A 27,631-nucleotide genomic window follows, 5' to 3' on the forward strand; every position below is an offset into this window, starting at 1 on the left:
GGGTAGTGGCGAACCAAGCGGCTAGAGAGTCGTGAGATACCTTGAGCCTTGACTGGGCTAGTGGATGCCGCTGGTTGATGCTGAACGCACGGTTTCTTCCCCGTCTGGACTTTTGAACAGGCCCAAGCAGGCCCAGCAAATGTCGTTTGGAGAAAGACATGTTGACATGGGGGACCAATGATCAAAAACTTGTTTGTGCTGCATCGGACGGGGAGTCGGGTTCTGACTTGCTGCACTTTTTGGAACTTGTTCTTTCCAGGGCAACTTCATGGACATGGTCATCGCACACGATTGTACGTGGCAGGGGACAAGAGAAGAGAGTCCTTTTCACAAGGCTCCCTGGCAGGATCCTCATCGTGTGGTGCGGCGGCAGAGAACAAAGGGTTCACAGACTGGCTGGTCTGTCAGCCAGAGACTGTTGGCCGCAAGACCTTGTGGAGGGTGGGCTCGAGATTCTTTACTACACACACTGGGAGGGCTATTTGAGACCAAACATCGGCTTGTCTCTGTCTCTTCTTTATATCGGTACTCCTTTTTTTCTTTTCATACTGTAATTTCTTCTTTCTTCTGAGACACCGCAAGGTTTTTCTGAGGTCAGAGTCAGTCGCCAAGTCATACAGATTCCCTTTACGTCAGTCCATTCTGAGATGTGATACCCTGCCCTGACTGTGATTTTCAACGGTTGAGCTAGAGTTGTGTGAGATTTCGTTCACTTGGGCTTAGCGTTCTTCCGCACACATGGCTATTGTCCAAGATGCCTTTGCAATGTTTTACGACATGTGATACCTCAGCATGTCATGGCTGACGATGAAACGAGGTCATCTGGAAATGAGCTGGTCAGCTTGCTCGAAGATTTGAGCGACGATAGATCGGTAAGCTAGTACTTGATGTGTACGGAATAAGGTGCTTATATGAAGGATGGCCCTCAGGAGGAGGTCTCTATCCGTAAGTGTTCCAAATTCCGAACTTCCGATGCCAATGGAATAAGAAACCTATAGTTCGCTGCTAATATGTCACTACATTAGGGCACAAAAACGAAACCCAGAGCATATGCAACTCGCCTATGACACCTCTCAACAAAGTTTCTCCTCAAGACTGCCTGTCCACGTCTAGATACATAGCCCGAGGCCCCCAATTGCCCGGTGGCGCCCGTCGTCACCTTACCTCAACTTAGACATGCAGCTGCGAGTCACCTAGAAATCTCATGTTCATCCCCCAAGTCTCAACGGTGTGCCCTACCTCCACCCAGCTAACATCTCACGGCCCGAAGCGGAAATGTCAGAATCCGAACGCTTTCTTTTTTCTGGGATATACGAAACACCTGCAATGCGCCATGTACGCTCCACCGTTACCGTGGTATCAACCTATCCGCGTCTATCCAGATCCATAACCAAATTCGAGAACACCAAAGAATTAGATACAGCCAACCGGAACACCTCCTCTTTTCCCTAACTCAACCTTGTCTACTATGAGATATCCAAAGTCCTATTCGCACAATTAGGCTTCCCAGTCGATGTCTGGCAAAGGCGTCTGAAACCACGGCTCCGAGTAGAGGGAAACCGGATGACACCCGCCCATCCACTGCTGCACGCCCGGAACAATCTCCTTTGGGCCCGGGCCGGTTCCAGCAACGGTACCTTCACAATTGAGGCACACAAACAACAAATCATCCATATACCCATTACCCGGCGCCTGCGCGACACCCTTGGCGAGATCGCCGCCCTGCTTACAAAACAAACACATATCCGGTCCAAAGTTGGTAATCGCCCACTCGAGCACCATCGACACCTGGATCATGAGCCGCTGCGCGAGCTGGTACCGGTGATGCGAGCACAGCCGCCGGCCGAGAAGCTTCTTGGCGCAGAGGCAGCCGGTGACGGGGTACAGCGGCCACTCCCACTGGCCGTTGGCCGCCTTGACGCCGAACCGCGCGTCGGCCTGGTGCGTGATGGCGCAGCCTCCGCAGGCGTAGTTGCGCATGTTGAGGACTTCCATGCGCGTTAGGGGCTGCTGGCCCTCGAAGAGGTGTTTCTTGGAGGTGAAGTCGCAGGCGTCGCAGACGACGTGGGGTTTGGGCTGCGCGGCGGCGTGTTCTAGGTTTTCGCAGTGGGCGCCGTCGTGGACGGGGGCGTTGCAGATGTTTCCTGGGGCGCCGGGCTTGACTTCCTCGCAGGGTTGGTCATCGGGCTGGGCGTCGACGTTTAGGAGGGAGGCGTCGGGGATGTCGCGGAAGACGTTGTTGGCCGGGCGTTTCCATCGTGCGAGGGCGGCGCGGAGTTGGGGATCGTAGGGGGCCGGGTTCCATGTTGGTGGTCCCGGTGGTTCGCGGGGCGGATTGAGAGCGTCTTCGTCTGTGAGCTCGAGGATGGTTAGGGCGGGCGGGCCGATGCGGGCGGCGAGCGGGGTTTCGGCTACTTCGGGCGGGTTGAAGTTGCGGAGCTCGATGGGCACGAAGCGGCCGTCGCGGGCTAGCTGAGCCATGAAGTCGCAGATACCGCGGGCGAGTTCAAATTGTTCGTGCTCGGGGTCGACTTCGAGCTGTGGGTGGATGAGGACCGGCTGTTCCTCTGCCATTTGGACCAGGGCCTCGGGGTTTATATCATAACCATTGCCCATCATATACTCGATATCACCCTGGTTCTGGGCCTGGCCCTCAAACGGAGGCGGATGGGCATTGGGATTTTGGTGGTTATTGCTCCCATTATAACCGCCCACCCAGTTGGAGAACCCTCCGCCCGTCTCGTTTGCCACGGCGGCCGCGTTATTGTCGCCGTACATCATGTTGTTATGTTGGTTACGGATGTGGTCCTGGTTGCCGTAGGGGTAGGCCGGGTCGTAGTAGTCCATCGGGGCGAACGTTGCGGCGAAACCTTGTTGTCCGGCTGCCGCCATAGGCTGTGGCGGTGGGGCCATGCCACCGCCGCCGGGCCCGTTGCCGACGACACCTCCGAACTGACGTGGGTCCTGCTGCGCCGCCACGGGAGGATTTCCAACCGTGACGGGAGCAGGCGGCGGGGCAAGAGCCGGGGCGGCAGAATTAGCAGCAGCAGGATCCGTCATGATCGCATACCTTGGTCGATTTGGCCCGAGGAGATTCTCCTCTAAACACAACATCCGATCATCGTCAACACCCCTGGGACCGTACCCGAGAGCCATGTAATACTCCGGCTGCTCCGCACCATTTGTCTCTTTGCGTTTAAGCAAATCCTTGTTATACACCCACGAATCGCAGTCCGCCTCCGCCCTATTGTTGACGCACGTATCACACGGCCGCTTGCGATCGCACTTGTAGCCGTTCTCCCGGCATCGCCTGCACCCGCGGAACTTCATCCCCTTGCCGTTGGCCGTGCACTTCGTCCAGCCGGACCACCCGATCCTCTTCCTATCGATCCAAGGCAGCTGCCGCGACGGGTGCCGGCTCCCGTTCCCGGGTGTCTCGCACACCAGGCCCCACGAGGTACACCGGACGCACGCGAAGTCTTCCTCGTCGGCGAGGGACCGGCACATGGCCTGGTTCGCCAAGCAATTGGTGCACCGGTGTCTGGCCTCTCGGATCTTCGTTCCCTTGTCGTAGACAATCTTGTCGCCCTGCCCGGGAGCCCAGGTATACGGCGTCTCGTACGTGTCCCCTGTCCAAGGATCTACGCAGGGGTTATTCTTCTCGACGCACGCCGTGCACTTGTACTCCCTCAGCCGAAAGTCGCGGATCCAGGAACAAGCCTTGGCTTTGCCTGGCTGGCACCCCATGCACATCTGCCGCCACCAAGGCCGCCAGCCCTCGGGCACACTGCCGTCTCCAACCTCCGGCCGGTTCCACATGAGCTCCGCCGGCTGATCCACATCCGGCTTCTCACCATTTGCCTTCTGCTCATCGTACACCCGGCACAGCGCATTATCATTCTTACACGGCGTACACCCAATCTTGACCCTGTCATCGATATCGCACAACGCATGCCGGCCGCTCCCTTGGTGCGTCTTACACCGCGCGCAGACGCTCGAACTATTCTCGTGGATGGGATACGACGGCCGGCTGTTGGCGAAGCGCTTCTGCCAGTGTTCCCTGCCGAGTACCTTACAAATGTGGTTCGGGTCGACGAGGGCGCGGTGGCGGGTGCAGCGGTGGCACTCGATCTGGTTGGCGAGGTCGACGTCGCAGCCTTGGTTCTCGTGGGGGCGGGCGCGGCAGTGGTCGCACATGTTGTCGACGGGGTTGTGCCGGCCGACTTGGGCGGAGTTCGTGATGCGGTTGAGGGCGGGTTGCCAGTGGTGTTGCTGGAGTTTGGGTCTCTTTGCTCCTCTTTGGGCTTCGTCTTCTCCTTCGGGGGATTTACGAGGGCGGCCGCGCTTTCCTGGCTGGCTTGGGGCTTCGGGAAGGGGTTGTTGGGGCTGGGGCTGGTAGGGACGGGCCCAGCGAAGCTGTTGGTTGTTGTTGTTGTTGTTTTGCTGGTTGTTGAGCTGCTGGTTTCTGGGCTGCTGGTTTCTGGGCTTCATGTACTGCGCTGGCTCCAGCGGAGGGCCCAGATTCTGTCCCGGCATGGAGTTGTATGCCGGGAACTGAGCTTGCGACTGACCCATCTGGGGGGGCATCGCGGTGACTGGCCCCGCCTGGGCAGGAACGTTGAAGCCGTTGTTCGGCAAAGCCGGGACCTGCGGGACGATATACTCCCCCTTTGGCCCGAATTCGTGATCATGTGGATCGCGGTTGTATTGCTCCAAGGGACCTAGGTCTACATCTAGGTTGGAGAAGGTAGATGGCTGCTGCCCTTGTTGCTGCGCCGGTGGATGACGGCTTGAGGAGCCGTTGTTTGACCTTGGTAGCATTTGGTTAAGGGAGTTGCTCAAGAAGTCTTGAGCAGCTTTGGTCCAAGAGATTGTGGGTTCAGTCGTGCAAACTTGTGTTAGTCAACTCGTCGTGTTTGGGAGAGGTATTGTCTGAACTTGAATACGGTGAGTGCGTCTTCCAGAGACCTGTTTCCAAACGGATTGCGAGAGCTTCTGCCAAAAGTTGTACAGTTTTTGTTTCATTCATGTGGACATGTCTTTGCACTTATTTCTCATCTTCTGTCATCCACGTTCAAAATCACTTACCGTCCTCTCTTTTTGAATACAAAGGAGAGGGCCATCCGCAAGTCTCCCTTGCTAGTTATTTTCCTTTAGTCTCTTGTTGTTTTCGAGGACGCTTGGCCATCTTCACAAATTCTTTGTGCTAATATAGGTTTTGACCTCACCTTTGTACTTGGCGCTCATATGTTCCTTCTCACAAGAATTAGATGCATTGAAGCGTTTGAGTTCATTGATGCATTCGGACCGATAATCCGTCTTTGACTTTGCGTCGAGGAACGAGGGACAATACTCTCAAGATGATAGTTTACCAATGATACGATATTGAGGAAGTCTTCCAAGACGAACTATCAGATTACTCTTTGGGAGACGTATCCGAAACTCTTACCAATGATTTGGTGCCGTTTGATTTCAAGACCGCATCCTGCAACATCTATTCCAATTCCAGAAATCCAATCATGGATATATAGATCGATGGCATCATGCATTGATGATCTCCGATTTCTCGCAGACGAAGTGCAGGGGGCCAGCATTAGCTAACATGCAAAGGAAGAAGACACCGAAAAGAGTCGTTCGCCATTCGTAAGGCAACCTGCGAGGCGACGAATGGAGGCTGAGTCAATTGCCAAGGACCAGCCCAAGCTGTGACTGTATCGAGCCCCCCATGAGAAATGCAGAGGAGCGAGTGCTGTCCAATGAGGATGGCCAACACATGCATCGTGCATGCCATTGGTGACCATCAGGCTGACCGCTGCCATCGTTCTTAATACCGCCGTCACCCACTCTCCAGACCTTTTGCTGGGTTTCGACAAAGCACCAAGCCTCGCAAAATGGAAGCAGTCGCCGCAGCTGCTAGCATCGCTGGCTTGTTGTCCGTCGCGAGGCAAGTTCTCACCGGACTTGTAAAGCTCAACGCTTTCATACAGGATGCGAAGGAAGCAGGTACCCGCGCTCAACGTTTGACGAAAGAAGCGGGCCTCTTCTCCAAGATACTTATTGACTACCAATCGCTACTAAACACATTGAACGAGAAGGTTCTGGCCGACAATCCAACCTTCTGGGTGCCACACTGCGCTAGATTTCAATTACACCTTGAGAAATGTGCTGATGATCTGGATGCTTGGACCGGATCTCAACGACCTGAAGATGGGAAAGCCTCGAAGCGCCGTATGTTCATCGATGGTATACAGAACAAGAGAAGCCGGGAGATATCTGAAATGGAGGCTAAGTTGTCGCGTCATCGATCGCAGATTTGTCTCGACGTGAGTGCCATGAATATGTAAGTTTGATCTAACTGATCACCAAACAGCCATAACTAACTGCATTCTTTCAGTGAGGTGTCCCTTGGTGGATTGGACAGGATTGCTGGGGTTGGCGAGGCCGTAGAAAAAGTAACTGGTGTCATTGTACGGATCGAAGAACAAAGCGTGGATCATTCGAACGTTATTCAAGGCTACCAGCAACAACTTATATCAGAACACCACGAAACTCGAAGTCAACTCTCAGAAATGAGCGACAACATGTCCAGTATCGCTGAATCTCTTAAGCAGCTCACCCGTTTGCCAATGCGACAAGTCAGAAGACGTGAATCGGACATCAGTTTTGCGATAGAGGACACCGAGCCTTTCGAAAGGACCCTTAAAAAGGCGAAGCCGACGACACAAACGGCTTTCAGTGAAGTGGGCCGGACATGTGCTGGAGCAATAGGCATCGACGATTACTTCATCGAAAGCCAGGAAGACCAACGATTGGGCCAAATGCGGTGTGCCTTTTGCGACCAAAAGTTTGGGGGTCCTGAGTCGCTTGAACGATCGAGACACATGGTTAATACCCACACCTTCGCCACATGCGACCAAGGTGCACATTACCAGCACAGGGATAGCTTTGAGAGTCATCTAAGAGACTATCATGCGGCCGATTCGGATGCCGTCTCCGCGAACATTCCATGTATGAAGGGAAGCTTTCATCGTCATCAATCAAGATATAAGGATGAGAGACTTGAGTCCCTTTGTGGCAAGCAACGGCACTTGGAGGGTTCCACGGGATCTCTGATTCTAGAGAGTCAACTAAGATCCTTACTGTCTGGCTTCGTCGACGTCGACAACTTACCTTCTTCAAATGGACTAAACACTCTCAATGACTTGCGGCAAAGCTTGGAGATGCTATCCGATGTGGTTTTCTCGGCGGAAACCTCCCTCAAGCCTGCCGCTATCTTGTATCAGGCCGCCAATCTGGTGGAAGAACTATCCGTCAGCTTCGACAGAACGCCCGTGAATAGATGGATATCGATACCCAGTATCTTACTCGAAAAGGATCCCCCAACCCAGGGAAATAATGACTGCCGGTCCACCTCTATAGACCTTGAAAAACCGATGCCCCTCGGCAGCTGGTTTCTTTCATTTGATTCTAGGATGAAGGCCTCCGTTAAGTCATATAAGTCTTGTTTAGAGTGCCAAAATGGAACGAGATACTCGACTTCGGAGCAGGCACTTCAACATCGTGCGTTGTGCCATTCTGACCAGCACTGTCGCCTTGAGTTCGAGAGGAGGTGTCCCAACGACTCTACCGAATGGGTCATGCTTACCGCTGGGGTAAAAATATCAAGCCTGTTCGAAAAGCTGAGAAAAGGATGGTCGACAAGAGACAGAATTGATTGTTGGATGTTGGATGTTCTACACAAGTCAGAACATCTCCTGGTTGTCTTTAGATGCAGCGCCTTCCTTGATATATCGTCGAACTTCTCGAGTATCACGGCGCAAGCAAGCCAAAGCAATACCACGAGTTCTCGGTTATGGGGCAGTATGTGGACTCCGGATTTGCTTGGAGCTTTCGAAAAACAGGTGGAAGCTTTGGACTCTTCTTCTTGTACAATACAGTCCGACGGGGCAGTATACAGCCATCGTGATGATGCGGTCTTCGAGGGAGAACAATTCTGGGACGACCTCGGTATTAATGTTGCTTCGTACGACATACTGGTTATCAAGAACCTCAAGTAGACTTCCCGGGCGCAAGCTGTATAGACGAAGTTGATGTAAGCAAAGATAATTGAGGGGTCTTGTTGACAAGTGAGGCAAGGTATGATCACTAATTCATTCTTGCAGTTCAATCTCTAGTCATCATCGCAATACCTAGGTGTTTCTTGGGAAATCTCCCCATATTGTTACCAAAACCCGGTGCGATTTTCCATCTCGACCGGTTTGCCACACAACTTTACTTACAACTCTGCTTAGGTAGCTCACTGCCTCTACTGGTGTCATCAACTTTCCAATAAATCCCGATCGAATCAACGGATATCTCAGGCCTTTCTAGGGCTGCGACAAATTAGAATAAGCACCCATTGAGGCGAGATGGTTCGCCATGGTGCGCCCGTTGATGAGCCCCCTCATTAGCCGCACACGTCTTCCGTACACAGCCATCAAGCCAATAGTATCTCACTTCTCAATGTTCCCTTCGATGTGCTGCATGATCGTGCATGCATAATGGATGGCAGGTGCTGCAGTTGACCAGGCCTCCAACTACTACATAACTACTTCTTCCCTTCCCCCATTTCTTCGAAGACTCGATCTCACAACACCCAAAAGGCGGCGAACATGGAGGCGGTATCCGCGGCGGCCAGCATCGCTGGGCTACTTTCCATCGCCGGTCATGTCGTCAATGGTCTCATCAAGCTCAATGATTTCGTTCAGGCTGCAAAAGAGATGGACATTCGGACCGAGTCCTTGAATGCAAAAGTTGGGCTTCTCTCTGAGACCCTAGAAGACGTTAATGCTTTGCTTCAGACCTATGAAAGAAGCCTTCCCTCGATCGTCGAGACATCTTGGGAGCCGAACATCGCTACACTACGATCTCACCTGGTGCGCTGCGGTAAAGACCTCGACGAATGGTCTAAGTCGTACAAGAGCGTCAAAAAGTCGACATCTAAGCGGCGGAAGTTCCTTGACATCATTCAAAACAAGCGCCTCCGGGGCATCTCGGACATGGAAATCAAGTTGACGGCCCATCGCTCCCAGTTGATTTTCGACATCAGTGTCTTGAACGCGTGAGTCAATCGGTCGACCAGACTTCATCAGCTAACCGACTGGTTCATAGCGCCTCTTCTATGGCAGGGCTGGCGAGGATTGATGCTGTTCAAGAAGGACTGCATCAGCTGACGGAGCTCAATTTACAATCAAACGCCATGAACGACGAGTCATTGACTACCGCCGCAGAGGAATCAGCCGTTCAGCACCAAGAATTGATGGACCACATCTCAACCACTGCCGATGATCGATTGAGGCAGCTTGAGACCCAAATCGAAGAGCATCGATTGGAAACGCGGCGGTCACTGACGGCAATAAGCGACAGTATCTACGGCCTGGCTGGCTCGATCAGTAGTTCCATTGAGAAACTCAGTCAAACCCATTCTCAGACGAGGTCACTGAGAATATTTAGCTACTCATCTCCAGTGAACGGCAGTCACGATGGTGATGTTTCAGACTATCGCAGTCCTTTGGGTCCTTCCAGAGCTAGACATACGTCGGCGGTATGGTCCTGTGGCGCGGCCATTGGCATTGACGACTACTTTGTCCCGGGCAAAACTGGTAATCTGGTTCATTGCATACTTTGCTTACAACGCTTCGACATTAGCGAATCGCTTCAGCAAGCAAGGCATATCACACATGTACACGCACCTGCTGCCTGTGACCAAGGACAGCAATACTCACTGTCAGGCTTCAAGCTACATTTATGCGAATGCCATTCTGCTCAACGTCCAGCTCTGGATTATAACGACAAGGATATGGGGGGTTTTATTGAAAGCAACAAAAGGTCATCAGGTAGACGATTCGAAGATCTCGCCGGCTTACCTCAGCCTCTAGATCTGCCACCGACTTCGATTCATACAGAAGAGAAGATGTTGGAACTACTTTCGGAAACCGAATACCTCGAAACACGTCCGAGATCGCGCATACGTGATTTTAGAGACATGAACCAAGCCATGGAGAGAATAGCCAAGCGCGTCTTCTCTGGCCGGGACCATCCTCGGCAACTGGTTAAGGCCTTGTATGAAGCGGCGGGATTAGAGGAGAAGCTCAACGTCAGTTCCAACCGGGCATTTCCAACAAGCTGGGCTCCAGTACCAGAAGCCATGATCGAAGGGGGCTTGGGTCGGGTAGAAGAGGGTTTGTGCACCGGCTCACAGCTTTCAAGACGGTGGTTCGTTGAAGACACTACTACAAATGAGCGAAAAGATTACTCATTCTGCCTAGAATGTAGGAATGTAACAACGTATCGTACATTCGAAGAGGCAGCATCACACCTACAAAGACAGCACTTCAAGATACCCGGGTTTCCACCGACAAAGGCCGAGTTACGAGCGTTCTGTCACCAATATGAGCCAAGCAACTTCAAGAATTGGCTGAGAGACCCATGGAGGGATGAGTTAGCTTCCATGATTGCTTGTCTAAATGACAGGGCATCATCCCTACGCAAGATTTACTCCTGGAAGTTGGGCATTCTCGCCCGTTCGGACCATTTCCTCACCATTCTGTGGTACGAAGCCGTCTTTGGCAATCGCAAAAACTTGGTTCTGTCCTCGATGGACGGAGCAGGGAAATTCCTGATGATCCTCAAAGATGCTTTCCCGTGGGATGGCCTAGTCAATTCTATGCCAGACAACGCCAGCAAGATGGACGTTGATGAAGAAGACGAAAGCTCCTCGTGGACAAGAAGCGACGGTGCGGTGGATCTCAACATGTCAGATACAGTATCGAGAGAAGGAGAACGGCCGTATGTACCGCCTCTTGCAAGATTCGTCGGGTGGGACGCGGTTGCTATTGCATAATCTAGCTCAAAGCTCATCGGCAAGATCAAAGGCCACCTGCTTCTCATCCAACCATTCGTCCACTCCCCCAGTCCAATCCCCCAGTCAAATCCCAGATAATGACTTCCTCTCCCTCAGCATCCGTAGTGAAGTTCCCGTAAAACGCGCCGACATGGACTTCCTTCAACCTCGGAAACTCCTCCCTTACAATCTTCCCAGCCAATTCCGTGGCCGTGAGATCGCAAGCCATGTCACTGCGCCAATATTCGGCTCCTCTTTCGCCCATGTACGCGTTATCGCACTCCGGCCCCCCTGGGGCGCCGAGGTCTAGTTCCGCGGCCCGCGGAAGGTAAAGCCGTGTGAGATTGGGAAGAAGTGACAGTAATTCTGTAAGATCCTGCGTCGTAATATGCGTTGGTTAGCAACGCATAGAAACATCAACCATCGAGGGGTAACGGATGAACAGAGGCAAAGAAAAGTGTCCTTACCCGCAGTCGGTCCCTTGGGGACCAGCCAACCCTATCAAGCTGCATTGGAAGACCTACATGAAGCTCCTCAATGTGCGGTGCATATTTGATCACGACTATGAGTTTGTAGATTAGCTAGAATGAAAATGACGTGGACGTTCCCGCGCCCCAGGTACTCACAATCAGTCATCGTGTCCATCTAATCGACGTTTCCCATATCAAGCTTCCTCAGACCTTTGGCTCTCCCAGCGGCCGCGAACCAGGCCTCATCCCTCACGTACCCCTCTTCTCCCCAGACAAATCTATCGCGTTTCGCTTCGAGTGAGGTCAGTGAAGGGCAAGCGTCAACAAGCCAAGGCGCATTCATGCTCGTCACCAAGTGCTTCACACCAGGCAACCGCGTCCCGTCCTTGATAAAGGCCTTTCCGATGGCAGCGTTCTCGTCGGCTCCCCGAATCAACCAATCAACCAATCAACCGTACTCAAGTTCTTCATCTTCCCCATGACCTCGGAGAACAGCGCCGGTACGGGCTTTGGGGGAGGCGTCGATTTCGCGGCGGGGTGGTCCCAGGTATCGCCCAGGGTCTGCCACCTCAATTCGACCGTCAAGTCGCGAACTTCGGCGAGTGCCCTCGGGCACGCCTTAATCTCCTTGAGTTTATTGCGAAAATTCTTCCAGCCGTAGCGGCTCACGCCAGCGCGGTAATTGTTGATCTCGAGCCGGTGGAACAGATCCGCTGGTACCTCGAGGCCCTCGCGCACATCCGAGCTCTCTTTTCCATATGTAACGCCATCTTGAGAATAGGCATCGTCGGCCGAGAGCGTGCAAATGAATGATGTCACGTCCGGAAGCCTGGAAAGTTCGTGGGCATGAGTGGTGAGCCACGGATGACCCGTGTCGAGAACGAATTGAGGAACGCGCGAGATTACACTGCTGCTGCCTAGCCATGAGGAGATGAGTAGGACCTGGAAAGATGGGAGATCCCAAGCTGACGCGAGGCCCTGGAAAAGCAAAGAGAAGACAAAGAGGAGGGAAGCTGTAGTGAGTACTTTCATGATGTTTGTTGGCCGCTTCGGAGTCGTCTGGAGGTTAAGGGGAATGATTCGTTCATTGATAGCCTGGTTGCTCAAAGCCTGGGGCAGCGAGCACTTATATACTTATCCAGACCCATGTAAACGTAGATGGAATTCAGTCTGCCTAACATCAAACTTTAGCTTTGGGAATGGGGACACGTTGTCTGGAAAAGGTCTGGGTAAGTTCGAAGCCGAGGGGCAGATCCATGAAACATAGGAGATGGACGCTGTCGATCGCATGGCAGGGTGCTAAATTAGTCGTGCCAAGCAAACCACGAACACAGCCAATAGTTCCCAGGTCAGGACACATGGCCTTTTCTATTGTGACTCACAGATAAGAGGTTTCGTCACAGGCAGTACCCAAACGCGTTGAATAGAAAGACACAAATTATTGCAATGGATATCTCAAACACAATCCGGGCATTGACGAGGCCACCTTGCCTCATCCAGTGCCCCGGCCCATTACTTTCCCTCCCAAATCAGAGTTTTAACAATCATAATCGCCACCTCCATCATCTTCCAAGCCGCAAAGAGCCGCGCCGAGCTCCTCGTCGTATCTGGGTGATGGCTCATAGCCTTCAAAGTCGCGCGTCGTAAGGAGCGTAAGGGTATCATGACCAAAAAAGAAGCATCCCCCATTAAATATGCAAAGTTGCCCAAATAAATGCCCGCCAAATGATGCCAATTACTCGTCAGTCTTAAGAAGTGTCGTGAAGTCGTTGTAACGAAGCCGAATCATAAGTCTCATCTCAATAAAACGCCAAACATGATGATGGTCCAGGACCTTGGGAAGGAATGTATAGAATAAAACGATGAACTTTTACCGCCAATTGTATAAACCCACGAAGAAGAATGTTATGTAGTGTTCAGAAGGATTGAATGCGAATTAGAGGAGTAGAAGAACCATGAGCGGCGCCAGTACGGCGAGGATGTTTGAAGTGGCGGGCTTCGCTGCTGCGGCTGTGACGGGGCCTGTGGTAGTGGTGCTGGGAGAAGACGCAGTCGAGGATGGTGCCGAGGTTTCAGACGTTGAGACTCCAGCTCCGCCAGTGGCTGTGGATGCAGATCCGGCCGTAGTGCTTGAAGTGGCAGACCCGGACTCAGAAGGGCTTAAGGCGGATGGACTCGAGCCAGCACCGCTTGTTGCTGTCCCGGATGGTGCTGACGGTGAAATTGCCGTGGAGGACGATGATTCGCTTGCCGAAGCGCTCGCAGAACTTGAAGCAACTGAAGTACCTGAGGTACTCGGAGCACTAGACGCACTTGGAGAACCCGAGGCTTGGCTTCCGGTCGACGTGGAAGTTCCAGCAGAAGTTGAACCAGCCGAACTGGCATCAGATGTCGCTGCTGAAGGGCTAGAAGTCACTGCGGTGGTTCCCGAGCTAATTGTCGTTGCGGAAGTCGTGTCAGATGGCGTGGGAGAGACCGAAGGGCTGGAGCTGGATGCCGACTGCGAGCTTCCTACCGTGCTGGCAGTCGAGAGTGTAGAAGACGCTACCGCGCTCGTGCTAGGTGACGGCGTGGGAGTCGGAGTGGATGTAGGAGTGGTGGACACCTGAGCAGTGGTGGTTGTGGTTGACCCTGGAATAGGGACGGCCGAAGTGTCACTGGAACCGGCCCCTTGGCTTGCTGTCGTGAGCGTAGCAGTGCCGCTTGCTTGACTCTGGGGTGGCAGCACAGTTGCAGTGGACGAAGTCTGCGGCGCCTCGCCGGTGCAGTAAACTAGCCACTGCTGGAACTGCGGTTCGATGTAGACACGCAGGGTGTCCTTATTCTCGGAGGGGTCGTTTTCATTCACGCACTGCCTGCAAGCATCGAGAGTCGCATTGAAGGCAGAGTTCAGTTCGCAAATCTGAGGGTTCTTGCCGACGGTCTGGACCTCGATGTAAACATTGTTACAATTGTCGAAACAGATGGCAGGAGCGATCGTAACATCCCGTTTGCTGAACAAAGCACGACGCTCGTAGGTCTTGCCCTCCTGTTTATGCTTGTAGGCATGTTTACCAATCTCAGCGGAGGATGTAGGAGCAGGGGACGACGTGATTGTGGGTTGAGCAGTCGGAGGAAAATGAGTGAGCTCTGTGGCTGAAGCCCAGTTGCCAGTCGTGATTGTCGTTTTCTTGTGTCCCTTTTTACCCTTCACCTTGGAAACGATGATTTCGTACTCAAAGATGCTAAAGGGAAGACCAAAGGCATTCGGATTTAGGTTGAAGTATCCCTCGTTCGCTGGGTAGTAACCTGTCTCGTTCTCCTTCCAATTTGCCAGAGTGACAGGCGGTGCTGGAATACAGTTCTGCGGGGCGCAGACATAATTATCTGCCGGTGGGTCTGCCCATAGGTTGCAACCAGCGGGCTTGGGAGGGTTACAGACATATCCAGGTTGACAGCCCCACGTCAGATTTGACTTGGGATTGTACTCGACCGTAGGGTTCAGTCCGGGGGTGTTTGATGGGGCAGGACAAGCCGTGATCTCTGTGACCGGTGGCGAGGTAACGGTGACGGGAGGCAACGACAAGGTCGAGACGACGGTTGATGTCGGCCCTGGGACGATGCTGGTTATTATAGAACCGCCTTGAGTGATGGTCAAAGTTGACGCAGGCGCAGTCTCGACGACAGTGGTTACAATTGTTGAACCAGGCAGAGTCGTCACAGAGGGAGGTAGAGTGATTGTGTTCACTTGGGTGCTAACTAGAGTCAATGTGGTTCCGGGTAAGGTGATTGTCGTCAGCTCGCCTGCAACGGTCGAAACTACAGTCGATCCGGGAAGAGTGATGGTTGCAGGAGGAGGTGTGACGGTGATGGCATTAGTGACTCCCGGCAGAGTAATTGTGGATGCTGGCAAGGTGAGGGTTGTAATTTCGCCGGCAATTGTAGTGACAACCGTTTCGGGCGGCAGGGTAATCGTCTCAGCGGGACGCGTTACCGTCTCTCTGGGCCCCGTTATAGTGGCGGTTACAGGAATGGTGATGGTCGAAGCAGGTAAGGTGATTGTAACAGCCTCCCCAGAAATCGTCGTCGTAGTTGTTACTGGCGGAAGGGTGACGGTTGAAGCAGGCTGAGTGACCGTTTCCGGAGGCGAGGTTTTCGTGACCGTTCGGGTGACCGGATAGGAAGAAACTACCGTTCTCACAGAAGTCTCCACGATAGTCGAGTAGAACGTCTCTCGAATCGTTCTATCGTTGGTGACTGTTATCGGTACAGTCACTGGATAGCTTGTTGACAGAGTGAGGGTTTCGAATAGAGTTGTTGAGACGAAGATCGTCGTCAAAGAAGTCAGATATTCTGTCTTTTTGTCCGTAATAGTTGCGGTTCTCGTTGCCGTTGCCGTTGCCGTTGCCGTTTGTACTTCTGTGTAAGACGCAGTGATGGTCACTGGTGAAGTGTAGGTAACGAGACTGGTGAAAGTTGAGACCGAATAGGAAGTCTTGGTGATTGTGTGATCCGAGGTAATAGTGTACGGGATGCTTGTTGTATAGACAAGGGTCGAGATGAGTGTAGTCGTTGATACCTGAATGGCCGTTCGAGTCACAGGCTGAGTGACTGTTGCGGTTCGCTCTTTGGTTTCAAAGATCGTTGTTGGCTGTTTCTGAGTCTCTGTAATGGTATCCGTGAAGTAGTAGGTCTTCAAAGTCGTGTACGTGGTGGTGACGTATTGAGTCTTGCTTGAGACCACAGTCGTTGGAATGACCTCAGTCGAAACAACAGTAGAGATTAAAGTTGAGACGGAAGTTTTGATCTGAGTAGCGGTAACCTCTCGCGTCTGCGTGACTTGCTGCGTCTCGATGGAGGGAGGAAGCTGAACCGTCTGCTTCTGCGTCTGTACGATCGTGGTGGGAACTGGGATTAGTTCCGTGACCTTTGTCGTGCTCGTTTTCCAAATTGTGGTCGTCGTTGTCCGGCAGACTTGCTGGGGAGTCCGATTCCTGCCATATTCGCCTCCGTATGTTGGCACAGCGGAGGTGGTCGGGCCAGGCGCATCTATAGGATCGCAACTAAGGCGAGTTAGCCCGTTTTATCCCATACTCAACCGCACCATGTGATAGATGGAAAAGGAATCAATGAGGCGCTCAGATATGTAGAATCGCAAGTCATGGACCTGTGATCCGTCTGCCCTCCGCATTTCGTCTCGGCCCCTATTCCTCGTCTCTCTTCAACAGAGCGGCACCTTTGTCGGATTGAGAAGACGGCGACGACCTCGGTGTCATTAAAGAGGAGACAGAAGAGAATAAGGAGCCGGAAATGTTTGGTGCACTGGAAATGATCGGGATATTGGCGGCTCTGACTTGTCCAAGGCAAGGATGTTCGCGGGGAGTCCCCTATACTTACAGAGCCACCGTGGTAGTCACGGGGTAAGAGGAAACCTTCACAATCGTCTTTGTCTCGTAATCTGTGGTAGTGAAGGCTTGTGTGGTGTACACGGTCTCTTTAGAGACGATCGTGAGACTACTTGGGGTCAGTTGGGCGGGCTCTAGAGATATCGTTTTCGAGATTCCTTGAAGGAAGGAGGCTCACGTGGAAACAACCGGCTTCTCAACGGTCAAGGTCGAGACCTGCTTTTCGGTAACAGTCGAGACCTCTTTCTCGGTAACGGTGACGGTCTTTCCCCAAGGGCACTTCGAGGCCCAGTGGCTGCAGTCATCGGTGTCGGTGCCATAATCTGGCGTTTTCTTGTCGGCGCTGGTGGTTGTGGGAGCGGGCTGGGCTTCAACTGAAGAAGCCGGTCCCGACGAGGACTGAGGCCCAGGCGACGGAGATGGCTCAGGTGAAGCCGAAGATGAGGCTTCTGGCAGAGGTGCAACCGAGTATGCGCCAGACGGCTCAGAATAGGAATCATTCTGTCTCGCAAAGACCGCTCCGCCGTCTTGTGCCGTGACACTGACGGCCAAGGCCCCCAAGGCCAGGAGTGATGTCCAACGCATTGCCGTGAGCTTCTGACGAACGAGAGACAATGGTATCCCGAGTGCCCAGTATCAATGCAGCATGCAAGCTGGCCGCGTTGCGAGAATGGACTAACGAGTGTGGGAGAGCCGCAGGTCGAAGCTGAACACACATGAACGAGTGCCAGTTGGGGATTGGGGGCAGAACAGGCTCAAAGAAGGTGAGGATGGTACCTGGGGGGCTCATATGTATGTACAGTCGGGAGACGGGAGGCTGAAGAGCTGAGTTGGCAAGGCAGCCTTACCTGAGCTCAGGATCAGGACGAGGAGGACTCCCGTCAACTGCAGGATGAGGTTCCCCGCAAGCTCTAGCCAGAGAAAGCAATCCGTACCTCGTAAGCTACGTAGCGCAATGTCTGTTCCGCGGGACCTCCGTCCAAGATGGTGTTGGCAAATGTGGGCGATCTATAGGCTCGGCATCTCGCCAGCTCAACTCTCGAGGCAAGGAGGGAGGGTGTTGGCTAAGTAAACAGGACAATTGAGAGGCAAGGACATAGGATGACGAAGGAACCCAACCACATGGGGAGCTAAGCTCTAGGCCCGTCGCCTCTCGTGTGTCGATGTGCCACATACTGGAGGGGCGTGCCTCGGACGGCAGTCGGAGCAAATGGAGACGATATTCTCTGCCATGAGGCTTCGCTTGACTGCCATTGGCAAATGCAAGATCGGGACGAGCGCAATGGAGCACAAAAGGCGAGAGAGCCGATGAATGTGGACACTAGAGGAGGGGTGTGACGGCCCACTAGGACCCTAGTACGACCTGCAGAGATGACGGCAGGGATATTGACCGTGGTTGGCAAGCTGTTTCCTTGAAAGGCAGGCGGAGGCCATATGAACGGTCAAAGAGGTCGCTACACCAACGGCAAACGGGTCCGGGTCCAAGAAACCGAGCAGGAGCGAGATGTGATGCTCGTGACTTGGCTGCTTGGGTACGCGTCCCGGGAGGAATTGGCCATGCAGCTTACAGAAAGACTTTCCTGTAGGCCAAATTCAAGATGCGTGACGCAAAATCGTTGCGGGAATCTTGCGGCAGCATCACTGGATACCACATTCGGAAGATATGACCTGACTGTGTAAGCCTAATTTACGTTGGCGAGGCGGGGAAACTAGACGGGACCCCAGGTGGGAGAACAGTCTGAGAAAAGACAGAAAGGCCGAAAATCTGAATCGAAGAGTAAGGTAGGGTAAGACAGATGGATCTCAGAGGGAGCTACGCACAGTTTGCCGGACTTCGTCCCATCTGCGCCTGAGCCACATGAAGTGAGGTTGGGCGGCCGTGGGGCGGCATCGGCCGGCCGTTACTGTCGTCCTTGGGTTGGGAGGAGGCGGGTGGCATTGGCAAGGGCCAAGACCGATGCGCACACAAGGGACTTTTGCTTAGATGGGGGCCCTGAGTGGCTGGCTTTTGCTCCTCTTGCGCAAGATTTGACAGTCGAGCTGCACGCCAGGGTCGAAGGCTCGAAGCTGTGTGCAATATTGCCTCGTTGGATGGGCCCAGGTCTTGAACACCAAAAGATGGTAGAGACGGCAAGTAACGTAACGGGCAGACTTCCGTAAGTTTAAAGCCTAGGCATGTCCGGGAAGCGGGAGGGTGGCAGGCATGCGGGATGCGAAGCGCCTGCAACTGTCGAGGTCCGGCATGGGGGAAGAAGATTGAAGATCATCGACCCAGATATGCAGACGATATTGCTTTCGGATAGCCAGGTACGACGAAAACCAGGTTGGTCGAGTGACAACTTGTGGCAAAGAACATAAACATGAACCGAAAACCCGATCAATGTGCAAATGAGAAAAGCTGGGAAGCAACTTCCGCCTGCCCCTTGCGGATACTCGGTCGTCGGTGCCAGAGCAACGATCTTGCCATCTTGGTTTCTGAGAGAGTGATTGCCCGGTCGAGTGCAGCGGGTGAGACCGAAAAGAAACCTGGGTAGTACAGCAGGTGCCACTGGTGAACCTTGCAGCATGATCCAAGAGTGTGAATGGATGACGATACTTCGTGTCTCTAGAGCCGTCTGATTATTGATTCGATGGCGGGTTTCACGGTACCACCTTGGAAGAAGACCCGAATCAAGAATACCTTAAGTCATGAGCAAGAGATGCTTCTCATCCTCATAGAGTTGTTTCCACCTCTGCGGTCGTATTGCCGACGAGCAGGAAGCTGCGACTGAGAGCCAGTCAGCACGAGCATCTCCTCACAGCGAGATATTCCAGTGTCATTGAAGGATCGAGACCTGATTTCCAGCAGGGACCTGATCCTTGGCCGTGTCTTTGATCACGGTACATCTGTCAAGCTCTGCAAGCCTCGATGGCTCGCGTTGGAGAGGGGATATTTCTGCTCGCCACCGCCCACAATGTGCAATCCTCGTGCAGTCGGAGGTGATCTGAGTGGCTAGACCGAGAAATACTGAAGCCTGATGAGAAAATGCGAGTGAGCATGAGAGGAGGTCCGGAGGTGTCAGCACAGAAGGATGAGATGACCAGGAACAAGGGGAATGAGTGAGTGAATGAGTGACAATAGAGATGAACTAAGGCGGAAGGAGGTTAGCTCAGGAACAGGGGAAACGTGCTCCCGCCCTATGGGAGGAACTGCTCGTGGGAGCCATACCGTTTTGGGAGTAGCTTGATGATCCAAGCTAAGAGAGGGAAAGAGGGGTAAATGGGCAACAGTGGGTCGCTTCCGTGTGTGCTTATCCACACTTCCAGCCTTCCCAAAGTAGAAGCTGTGATTGGTTTGGATGCTCATTACCTCATCAACGCTAAACCATACGTAGTATTGACTTGGCTGCCACTCCACCTTCCCTCGACGCCGTTTGGTACTTTATTTCGTTTCCACCTTTCTCTCTTCACCTCCCCGTCCACCAACAAATGTTTCCATCCACCGGCCAAGTCGGCATCGTGAATCTAGGCTACGACTCCGCTTCTAATAAGGTCTTTGGATCAGAAATACCGCCCGGAGTCATCTCGTTGGTTGTCTACTCGTTCGCCGCCTTCTATCTTACCCTGAGCCTCATCGGAATCTAACACGCCATCTATCAATGGGACGTTGTGCGCCCTCAGAGGCTCAGACACCCATCCTTCTCACCGACAGTCGATATTACAAGGATCAGTCTTACTTGGTCAATCCCACAGGGCTGACACCGTCATCTTTCCTCCCCATTCAATGATCCGTTCTCTTTATCCGTGCCTGCTCTGGGAGGCTGGAGACTCGAACGAAGCAGCTCATCCGAACGTCCCTGTCCCCGATCCTCGCCTGCTCCCGCAGCTTCAACTGTGCTGGTCCCATCCAGACCTCGCAGGTCCAACTTGGCGACCCGTCTATTGACTGACTTGCAGATGCTCAACCCCTGCAATGGCCACTGCCACCACACCATTTCCTATGCAAGCTGATGCCGGGACCGCTGCACCAACGTGGTGATCAGAGGCACAGACAGCATGTTGCTGCGTCCAACATGTTTTTAGAATTTTTCTCCCGCTCACGCACCTACTCGTAGTTTGCCTTCTCGAACCATGTCACCTCTCTCGAAGTGGTGTCCCGCTGGAACCGCAACTTTATCCGGAATATCGACGAGTCACCTTGCCTCGGCTTCCTTACCACTATGAGTAAAGACACGGCTTTTTGCTTACAATAAGGTTCAGCAAGCTTTGCAACAACTGGGAGCAAATACCACAGGAGCAAACTGCGAACTGGAATTTCTCCCTGCGGCGTCTCTTTGTTATCTCGTCCGACTCACAACGTATTGTTTGGCTTGTCTTTGTTGTCCGCCTGGTCTTGCGAGGCTTGTGGTGCTGGATGGACGGTGTGTGCACCGTATGCCAAGAACACCGTATTGCTTGCCTACATGGTGGTTCTGCTGCTGTTGTGTTCCAGGTCGCAGCCTGCTTGCAACACACCTTTAGTTTCTGTGGTTGTGCAGTTTGTCCTCGGCTCGAACATTGATACGAGTTTTAGACCTTTCGGAACAACATCTATGGCAATTAGAGGCTGTACTGGTGAGACAAGCGTCTTCCCCGGTCTCCTTGTTTTCTCCTGTGGTTCGTTGGCGTACATTCTGAGCTGAATGTAGCCATGGATCGCAAGAACGCTCTGAGTGGATGACGAGGCTGAGCACTTTCCAGTCAGCGGCAATATTCTCTACGGCAGACGAAGACATCCGTTGCCCCTCTCTACCCGCCAATGATTTCGTTGTTTGTCTCCCACCCTCATGTGAACAGGTACGAGCTTCCCATCCGTGCAAGTGGTCTTCCAAAGGACCGCCGAGCCCGGTCTAGAGTAGTGCCCGATGAGTTGCATACACCCATCTCTTCTTCTTCTACCCTCCTTGTTCACGCATGCCTCCAGTCAAAGTGGTCCAGCGACCCAGCCTTACATAATTCTAGTGAGACCTCGGGCGAGATCCTCCAGTGGCAACCACCTTATCAGTTTTCCTGCCGACTTGTTGACCCTGTCCGTGCTGTCCCATCCGGTTCCATCTCGTTGCCACCGTACCGGTCCGTCTTTTTGAATACACGGAGAGAGCGATACTGCGGGGTCGATCGAAGTGTGTGTGCTCTCTCAACATCCGCCTCGAACATTCGACACCTTCTTCCGAACAAAGAGGTCAACTTCGCTGTTCCAGTGACATCCTCACTTAGTCATAGGCACGGTCAGCACTATCAGCCTCAACTTCCCCTCCCCGGACTGGGTGCCCTTTTCTTCGCCAGTCATTCCCGCCGCAAGCCAGCCGGGCTTATGCCCCCCCCCCCCCCCCCATACTCTGACACTTTCCCACCACTGCTTTCGAGAAGCGTTGCCACCGTTCCTATTAACGCAGTGTGGTTCCCAAAAGAAGCACCATAACCAGCCGCAATGCGCTGAGACAGCAGCGGGCGGCCTGAATTTCTTCCTATCGCGTTTCCGAATCAGAAAAATCACAAAGCCGTCGAGAGAATGGTCCTTGTGAATACCGCCTTACTGGTGGCCGTCGCGGGCCTCGTAACTGCCCAGTATGATGGGTGGGATCTTAAGAAAGGCCAAGTGAACTCGTCCATGTGTTATTGGTACGCACCAAGAGGTTTGCAATACCGAATCGTCCCTGCTAGGCAACATCTGACAAGATCAAGCTGCCGTCATTCGAGATACGCTATGGCTAGATGGTGGAAGTCTGTATTGGACTCCAACATACGGGGATGGGTCGACCGGAAACCCAACGACTCTAGGTGAGTCTATTTTGGCACCTCCTGCGATCGATTTCTGACATCTTCAGACAACCCTCTGGGTCTGATGTACTCACTCAACTTCAGCAAGCCTTTCGACAAAACAACAAACATCACCAAACTCATCGATACCCACTCAAAAGCTCCTTCGGGAAGTGGTAACGCCAATAGCTTCGCTCCAAATACCATCGATGGTGCTCTTCTTTACAATGATGCCGAGTTCTTTCTGTATGGAGGTGTCTTTGCCAAACCGACGGACGCTTACGACCCTCCACCCGGCGACAAGGCACTAGTATGGCGCCTCTACGAGTACGGCGCAGAAAAGGCCGCCTTCAACAACGGAAGCGATCAAATGACCTTGGACAACGGCGTGACTCGGTACGTTTCCCATGGCGGGGCTGCCAGTGCTCCTTCGGAAAACAAGGCCTGGTATGTGGGTGGAATGCGGTCACCTCTTTGGAGTGACATGTATCAGGGAACTACGAACCGGTCTCTAAATGCCGCCAACGCCTCCAACACCCTCATCACTCTTGATATGTCCACTCAAATATTGGAGACGTTCTCCAACCAGACCCTACCGAGCAGTATCAAGGCCAGGGCAAATCCTGAGGTCGTCTGGGTACCCGTTGGGGCTGAGGGTATCCTCGTAGTTCTTGGCGGAGTGACATATCCCGAATACGTCAATTCCAGTCACAAGTCCGATGATGCTGTCAAGAGCGTGAGTTCCACGGTTCTGGTTTCTACTCTATCAATCTGACAACATTTATAGGCAAGTGAAAGTCCTGCTTTCATGGAGACCATCGACATCTACGACGTAGCCGGTGATAAGTGGTACCAGCAGAAGGTTGACGGGACAAAACCACCTGCCCTTACTCGAGGCTGCGCTGTACTTGCGCCATCTCAGGACTACTCTAGCTTCAACATCTACTACTACGGCGGTTACGATGGAATTCATCCCAAAGAAGACTTTAGCGACGACGTCTGGGTTCTGTCGATTCCTTCATTCCAGTGGACAAAGGTTTACGAGGGGAAAGCTCTCCACGCTCGTGCCGGTCATCAGTGCGTCATGCCATACCCTGACCAAATGATGGTCATTGGCGGCTATGCGCCGATGCCTGGTAATGGATTCCCACCATGTCTCGAAGGGGGCATCATGCAGGTCTTCAATCTTTCCAGTGCAAAGTGGCTCGATGGGTATAGCCCCACGAAATGGTCGAACTACACCGTCCCCACCGTCGTCCGCAGCAAGATTGGAGGCGATGAGAAGGGCTCGGCGACGAAGACGACTCCAGAGCCATCTGGCTGGTCTGATCAAGGACTGGCGTCCATCTTTGCGACACCCTATGTCACCTCGAAGATCAACACATGGTACCCGTACACTGAAGCCAAGGATCCCGGGCGACCAACCGTCACGGGTGGCGGAGACAACAACAACAACAGCAACGGCGGTGGTGGAGGAACCCCGAAATGGGTCGCTCCTGTTCTCGGCGTCGTTCTCGGCCTTGTCTTCATCACTGCCATCCTCGTCGGTTTCTGCCTGTGGCGTCGTCGTAGAATACTTAGACGAGGCAATGGGACGGCAACGCATACCGACGACAATGGATCTAGAATCATCTCCTGGATCAGAGGCCAGCCCAGCGAACCGGCCAAGGCGCCTACTGTCACGACTGAGGAAGCCTCTTCCCAAGATATGGCCGAGGTCCGCACGCCGCCCCCTGCTCCTGCGGCATCGCCTGTTCCACAACAGGTGCATCACGAAATGGCCGACAACCAGATTGCAGAGCTGCCAGGTAAGACTATGTTTTCGAATTTACCTGACGAAGTACTAACCAAGAACAGATACTTCGCGACCGCCAGAATTACATGGTACAGGTCTCACCCCCATAGAGATCATCAACAAGCACACGCACTTTGGCACCGGTGGCACATCCAACCCCGCAACAACTCACCAGTCATCCTACTACGCCTCCGTCTCCTCCAACGAGAACGCATCATCGCTCTCCCGCTCCTCGGGCGTCCTCGGGTACCAGACCCGTGCCCAATCGCCCGACCCAGGTCCGCCATCGCCGCCCATCAGCAACGCTGCGCCCGCTACCTCTACCGGACGCGTCGGGTCCGACGTCTCTGGTCTCAGCGACCAAGAGGCGCGGCACCTGCGGCACATCAGCGAAGCTACTGTCAGTTCTGCCTCGTCGGGAGGTGAGCAGGACGGTCCGGCTATTCGGGAGCAGCCACGTAGCATTCCGGAGACGGTGCCGGAGACTCCGACGCCCGGACACCCGAGTCCGCTGAGCCCGCCAACTGGGGCATCGGATGGTGATGATTACATTAGTGCGAGGATGTTGCCGGTTAGTCCGGCTGGTACTGCTACCATGAGAAGGAGTATGTTTCATGAGAGTGAGGATGATCTGGGTTCCAGGAAGTAATATGTTCCGGCGGACAAGGTGTCGGTTTTTGTCGGGTTATTTATTATCTCTAATCTCGAATGAAGATATTGTTTCTCTCTACCCACTTGACATATTACTTCTACGCGAGAACCGGCGGGTAAAGACACGACCAGTAACACAAACAAGGCTATACAAGCTATACTCCGCCGCAAGAATGATAAGAATCATGATGGAAACGCTGAAACTCTCATCCCTTAAATAGCCATCATAACTATCAGAGGACTTTGCAGTGCTGGAGATTTCCCACACAATATAACCCAGATCAAGGAGCAGAATCGACCCAGATGTCCAATACTGAACCCAACGATGCCTTTGACTGCCCTTTCCCTCCCACTCTAGCCCAACGAGGAGCACTAGGATCCCGATGAGGGGCTGATACAACACATGACAAGGAGCGAGGCGGGGTAGAGCATCGCCTCGTCCAAAATATGCAAAGGTGAAGACGAACATGAAGGCTACCAAAATGAAGTTGAACCCGGTGATGGCGAAAATCGCTATGTGGAATGACGGTGATTCCCAATTTGATGCTGAGTCCAAAAGCCGAGTAACCTCAATTGGGGTGTTGCGGTCGTCGGTCTCCTTACGTGTGCTCTCGGGAACCTGTGCGGCGGTCGGCTCATCGGTCTGTGGCAGGGAGTCCAATCTCGACGCGCCATGTCTTTTTGGATCTGAGAAAAAGACTCAGCGGAACCATTCTTCAACGTTACTCGGAAGAAGAGCCACTTACTGAAAGTGATAAAGGTCTCTATGACCATGAATAGCGGGCTTGAAAATAACACCACCGCCGCTACCTGGCCAAAGGACCAGTCGTTTTCGTTGCTTGGACAATCGCAATGCTGGCTGTAATCGAATGCGACCTGCGCCCTCGCACGAATCCTCACGAGGTGCGTCAGGCCCCAGAATGTTGTCACGAGCACCCAGAACACCTGCATTTGCAAAAGCATGCAGTATATCAGTTACCTCACTTCCAGTGTTTCCTCCAAGAGTGGGTGGGATGTACCTCTGCTAGAAAGGAGCCGAAAAGTTCCGAATATGCCCGGCCAAAGAGCCACGCTGCAGCCACTGGTCTCGCGACGAGGAAGGTGTAGGGTGGAGACCCAATCCACCGACGAGCTCTTCCACCTTTGACGATGACAACAACTTTGTTTCGAACTCTTTGCCGGAGTTTCCGTAGCAAGGCGGACGTGCCACGACTCATCTTGACCACCCTCGAGATGAAGCTGAACACTAACATCATGCCGGAAAGAGCAGTCTGGAGACACGAGTTCGTCTTGTCCCCGTAAGACGAGGGATCGAATGTTAGCAGTTTCTCACTCTCTCCAATATAGTAGTTCCAGGGGCGGGTGTCTTCTTCCCAGAAGCTCATTGCGGGGTTAGTCTGAATCCACCAGAAGGGCCCAGACATGTGGCTTTTGATCGGTACGCCGATTATCATAGCGCCGACGAGGAGAATCACGACCAGGAGCATGAAGATGAGCCTCCAGATGCATCGTTCTAGGTGGTTTGAGTAGTAATTTCGTAGATGTGATAGAGCAGCGACGTGAGTGACCGCTGAGAACCATCTGAGGCAGGAAGTTCGCTTAATTAGAGTCTCTGAGTCTCTGGTTAGGGTAGAGTTGAACTCAGACTCACGCTGTATATGTGACCATGAGCCAGTGATAGCCCGATATATTTCTAAGACCGTGGAATCCGCTAATCAACACGGCGAGGCCCGTGATGATCTGGATATCCGCCATAGAAAGGATGCACTGTAGAGTAGATTGAGGTAAGTCAAGTTTTCTCTAACCCCTGCTGCGTCTTATTTCCAGGGATCCTTGTGCTCATGAATACAGAGACAGATGCTTTACCTTGTTGAATGCTTTCTCCCAGGCAGTGCCTCTAGTCTTCCCACTCAGATCAGAAACATCAAGGCCAATCGCTCTCAGAGCCACTCGAAGTCTTCGTAACACAGCCATGTCGATGAAATTAGGATGTTCAGCCTTTCTCTTAGGTTCCTCGGGTTTGCGAAATTGGTCGAGCTCTGGGTCGTAGATGAAAATGAGGTGAAGCAGAAGCAACAGCACAATCACCATGCCGCTGCCAACAAAGCCGATAATAACCTTGAATTGATATCAGTCCTTTGAATCATGGATGGTTGACTGGCTTCATCATCTGGCAGGTGTTGGTGGTTTACTTACGCCAATTCCACTGACGTCAGGGTCAGTATCTGGGCAGTTACGTTCGCTACACTCGTAGCCTACCATTTCACTTGTATCGAAAGTCATGCTGTCATCCAAATCGTGCCGTCGTGTGTGGTGAAGCAGGTGTACTGAAGTTGACGAAAACCGTGAGGTCGACAGAACGTAGCGAGAATGCAGCTGCCAGCAGCAGCAGTACCTTGCTTGAGAGGAGATCATCAGTTTTGAACAAGTATCCTCAGCCTGATTCTACCACACTTCTCGGGAGGCGAATCATCGGGGGCCGGGGGCCCGGGGGCGAGGAATGTCGAGTGCTAGAGAGTGAGACAGTACACAACATCACACGTAACCGGAAGCTAAGGAAGTAAGCTGTGCAGTAAGCAGCTGTTACGAGATGGGCTCTTTACCTGATCCTTTCTGTCGTTATGGCATTGAGTGTAACCAAGCTACAAGTCTTGAAGTCGGAGAATCGCAC

General features: G+C 53.0%; 8 protein-coding genes across 8 annotated transcripts; 3 read left to right on the plus strand and 5 right to left on the minus strand.

The window, feature by feature from the left end:
- Positions 1-1,497: 1,497 nt before the first annotated feature.
- BDP81DRAFT_323092 (uncharacterized protein) lies at positions 1,498-4,491 on the minus strand (the record flags this gene model as incomplete). The annotated part of the gene is made up of 1 exon (XM_060584759.1): positions 1,498-4,491. One exon carries the CDS (start codon positions 4,489-4,491, stop codon positions 1,498-1,500), a length of 2,994 nt encoding a protein of 997 aa, XP_060443621.1.
- A 2,570-nt stretch (positions 4,492-7,061) lies between these two features.
- BDP81DRAFT_430665 (uncharacterized protein) lies at positions 7,062-8,362 on the plus strand. The gene is made up of 3 exons (XM_060590630.1): positions 7,062-8,092; positions 8,163-8,234; positions 8,292-8,362. The coding sequence occupies exon 1, from the start codon at positions 7,221-7,223 to the stop codon at positions 8,055-8,057; it is 837 nt and encodes a 278-aa protein (XP_060443622.1). The 5' UTR covers positions 7,062-7,220; the 3' UTR covers positions 8,058-8,092; positions 8,163-8,234; positions 8,292-8,362.
- Positions 8,363-8,651: 289 nt separating this feature from the next.
- On the plus strand, positions 8,652-10,981 carry BDP81DRAFT_395490 (uncharacterized protein; the record flags this gene model as incomplete). Its single annotated transcript, XM_060588071.1, has 3 exons — positions 8,652-9,100; positions 10,513-10,827; positions 10,888-10,981. 3 exons carry the CDS (start codon positions 8,652-8,654, stop codon positions 10,979-10,981), a joined length of 858 nt encoding a protein of 285 aa, XP_060443623.1.
- Positions 10,982-11,463: 482 nt separating this feature from the next.
- BDP81DRAFT_430668 (uncharacterized protein) lies at positions 11,464-12,599 on the minus strand. Its single transcript, XM_060590631.1, has one exon. It carries the CDS (start codon positions 12,382-12,384, stop codon positions 11,785-11,787), a length of 600 nt encoding a protein of 199 aa, XP_060443624.1. The 5' UTR covers positions 12,385-12,599; the 3' UTR covers positions 11,464-11,784.
- Positions 12,600-13,288: 689 nt separating this feature from the next.
- Positions 13,289-15,199, minus strand: BDP81DRAFT_322771 (uncharacterized protein; the record flags this gene model as incomplete). The annotated part of the gene is made up of 1 exon (XM_060584726.1): positions 13,289-15,199. A coding segment is annotated over one exon (1,911 nt), but the record flags the coding sequence as incomplete, so codon positions are not given.
- A 3,665-nt stretch (positions 15,200-18,864) lies between these two features.
- BDP81DRAFT_430671 (uncharacterized protein) lies at positions 18,865-19,413 on the minus strand. The gene has a single exon (XM_060590632.1). The coding sequence runs from the start codon at positions 19,301-19,303 to the stop codon at positions 18,899-18,901; it is 405 nt and encodes a 134-aa protein (XP_060443626.1). The 5' UTR covers positions 19,304-19,413; the 3' UTR covers positions 18,865-18,898.
- Positions 19,414-22,088: 2,675 nt separating this feature from the next.
- BDP81DRAFT_376885 (uncharacterized protein) lies at positions 22,089-25,236 on the plus strand. Its single transcript, XM_060586760.1, has 5 exons — positions 22,089-22,390; positions 22,440-22,535; positions 22,583-23,250; positions 23,302-24,322; positions 24,372-25,236. Exons 1-5 carry the CDS (start codon positions 22,267-22,269, stop codon positions 24,956-24,958), a joined length of 2,496 nt encoding a protein of 831 aa, XP_060443627.1. The 5' UTR covers positions 22,089-22,266; the 3' UTR covers positions 24,959-25,236.
- Positions 25,037-27,243, minus strand: BDP81DRAFT_395495 (uncharacterized protein; the record flags this gene model as incomplete). The annotated part of the gene is made up of 6 exons (XM_060588072.1): positions 25,037-25,647; positions 25,707-25,905; positions 25,980-26,541; positions 26,612-26,727; positions 26,827-27,078; positions 27,157-27,243. 6 exons carry the CDS (start codon positions 27,241-27,243, stop codon positions 25,037-25,039), a joined length of 1,827 nt encoding a protein of 608 aa, XP_060443628.1.
- Positions 27,244-27,631: the final 388 nt, after the last annotated feature.

Source organism: Colletotrichum phormii (genome assembly GCF_030913505.1).
Source record: "Colletotrichum phormii strain CBS 102054 chromosome Unknown BDP81scaffold_13, whole genome shotgun sequence".
Classification (NCBI taxonomy): domain Eukaryota; kingdom Fungi; phylum Ascomycota; class Sordariomycetes; order Glomerellales; family Glomerellaceae; genus Colletotrichum; species Colletotrichum phormii.

Coding starts and splice junctions, on each gene's coding strand:
- BDP81DRAFT_376885 (XM_060586760.1), top strand. CDS start 22,267: ATGGTCCTTGTGAATACCGCCTTACTGGTGGCCGTCGCGGGCCTCGTA. Junction 23,251..23,301: donor CCGATGATGCTGTCAAGAGC/GTGAGTTCCACG, acceptor CAACATTTATAG/GCAAGTGAAAGTCCTGCTTT. Junction 24,323..24,371: donor CCAGATTGCAGAGCTGCCAG/GTAAGACTATGT, acceptor AACCAAGAACAG/ATACTTCGCGACCGCCAGAA.
- BDP81DRAFT_430665 (XM_060590630.1), top strand. CDS start 7,221: ATGCTATCCGATGTGGTTTTCTCGGCGGAAACCTCCCTCAAGCCTGCC.
- BDP81DRAFT_430671 (XM_060590632.1), bottom strand. CDS start 19,303: ATGCTGCAAGGTTCACCAGTGGCACCTGCTGTACTACCCAGGTTTCTT.
- BDP81DRAFT_430668 (XM_060590631.1), bottom strand. CDS start 12,384: ATGAAAGTACTCACTACAGCTTCCCTCCTCTTTGTCTTCTCTTTGCTT.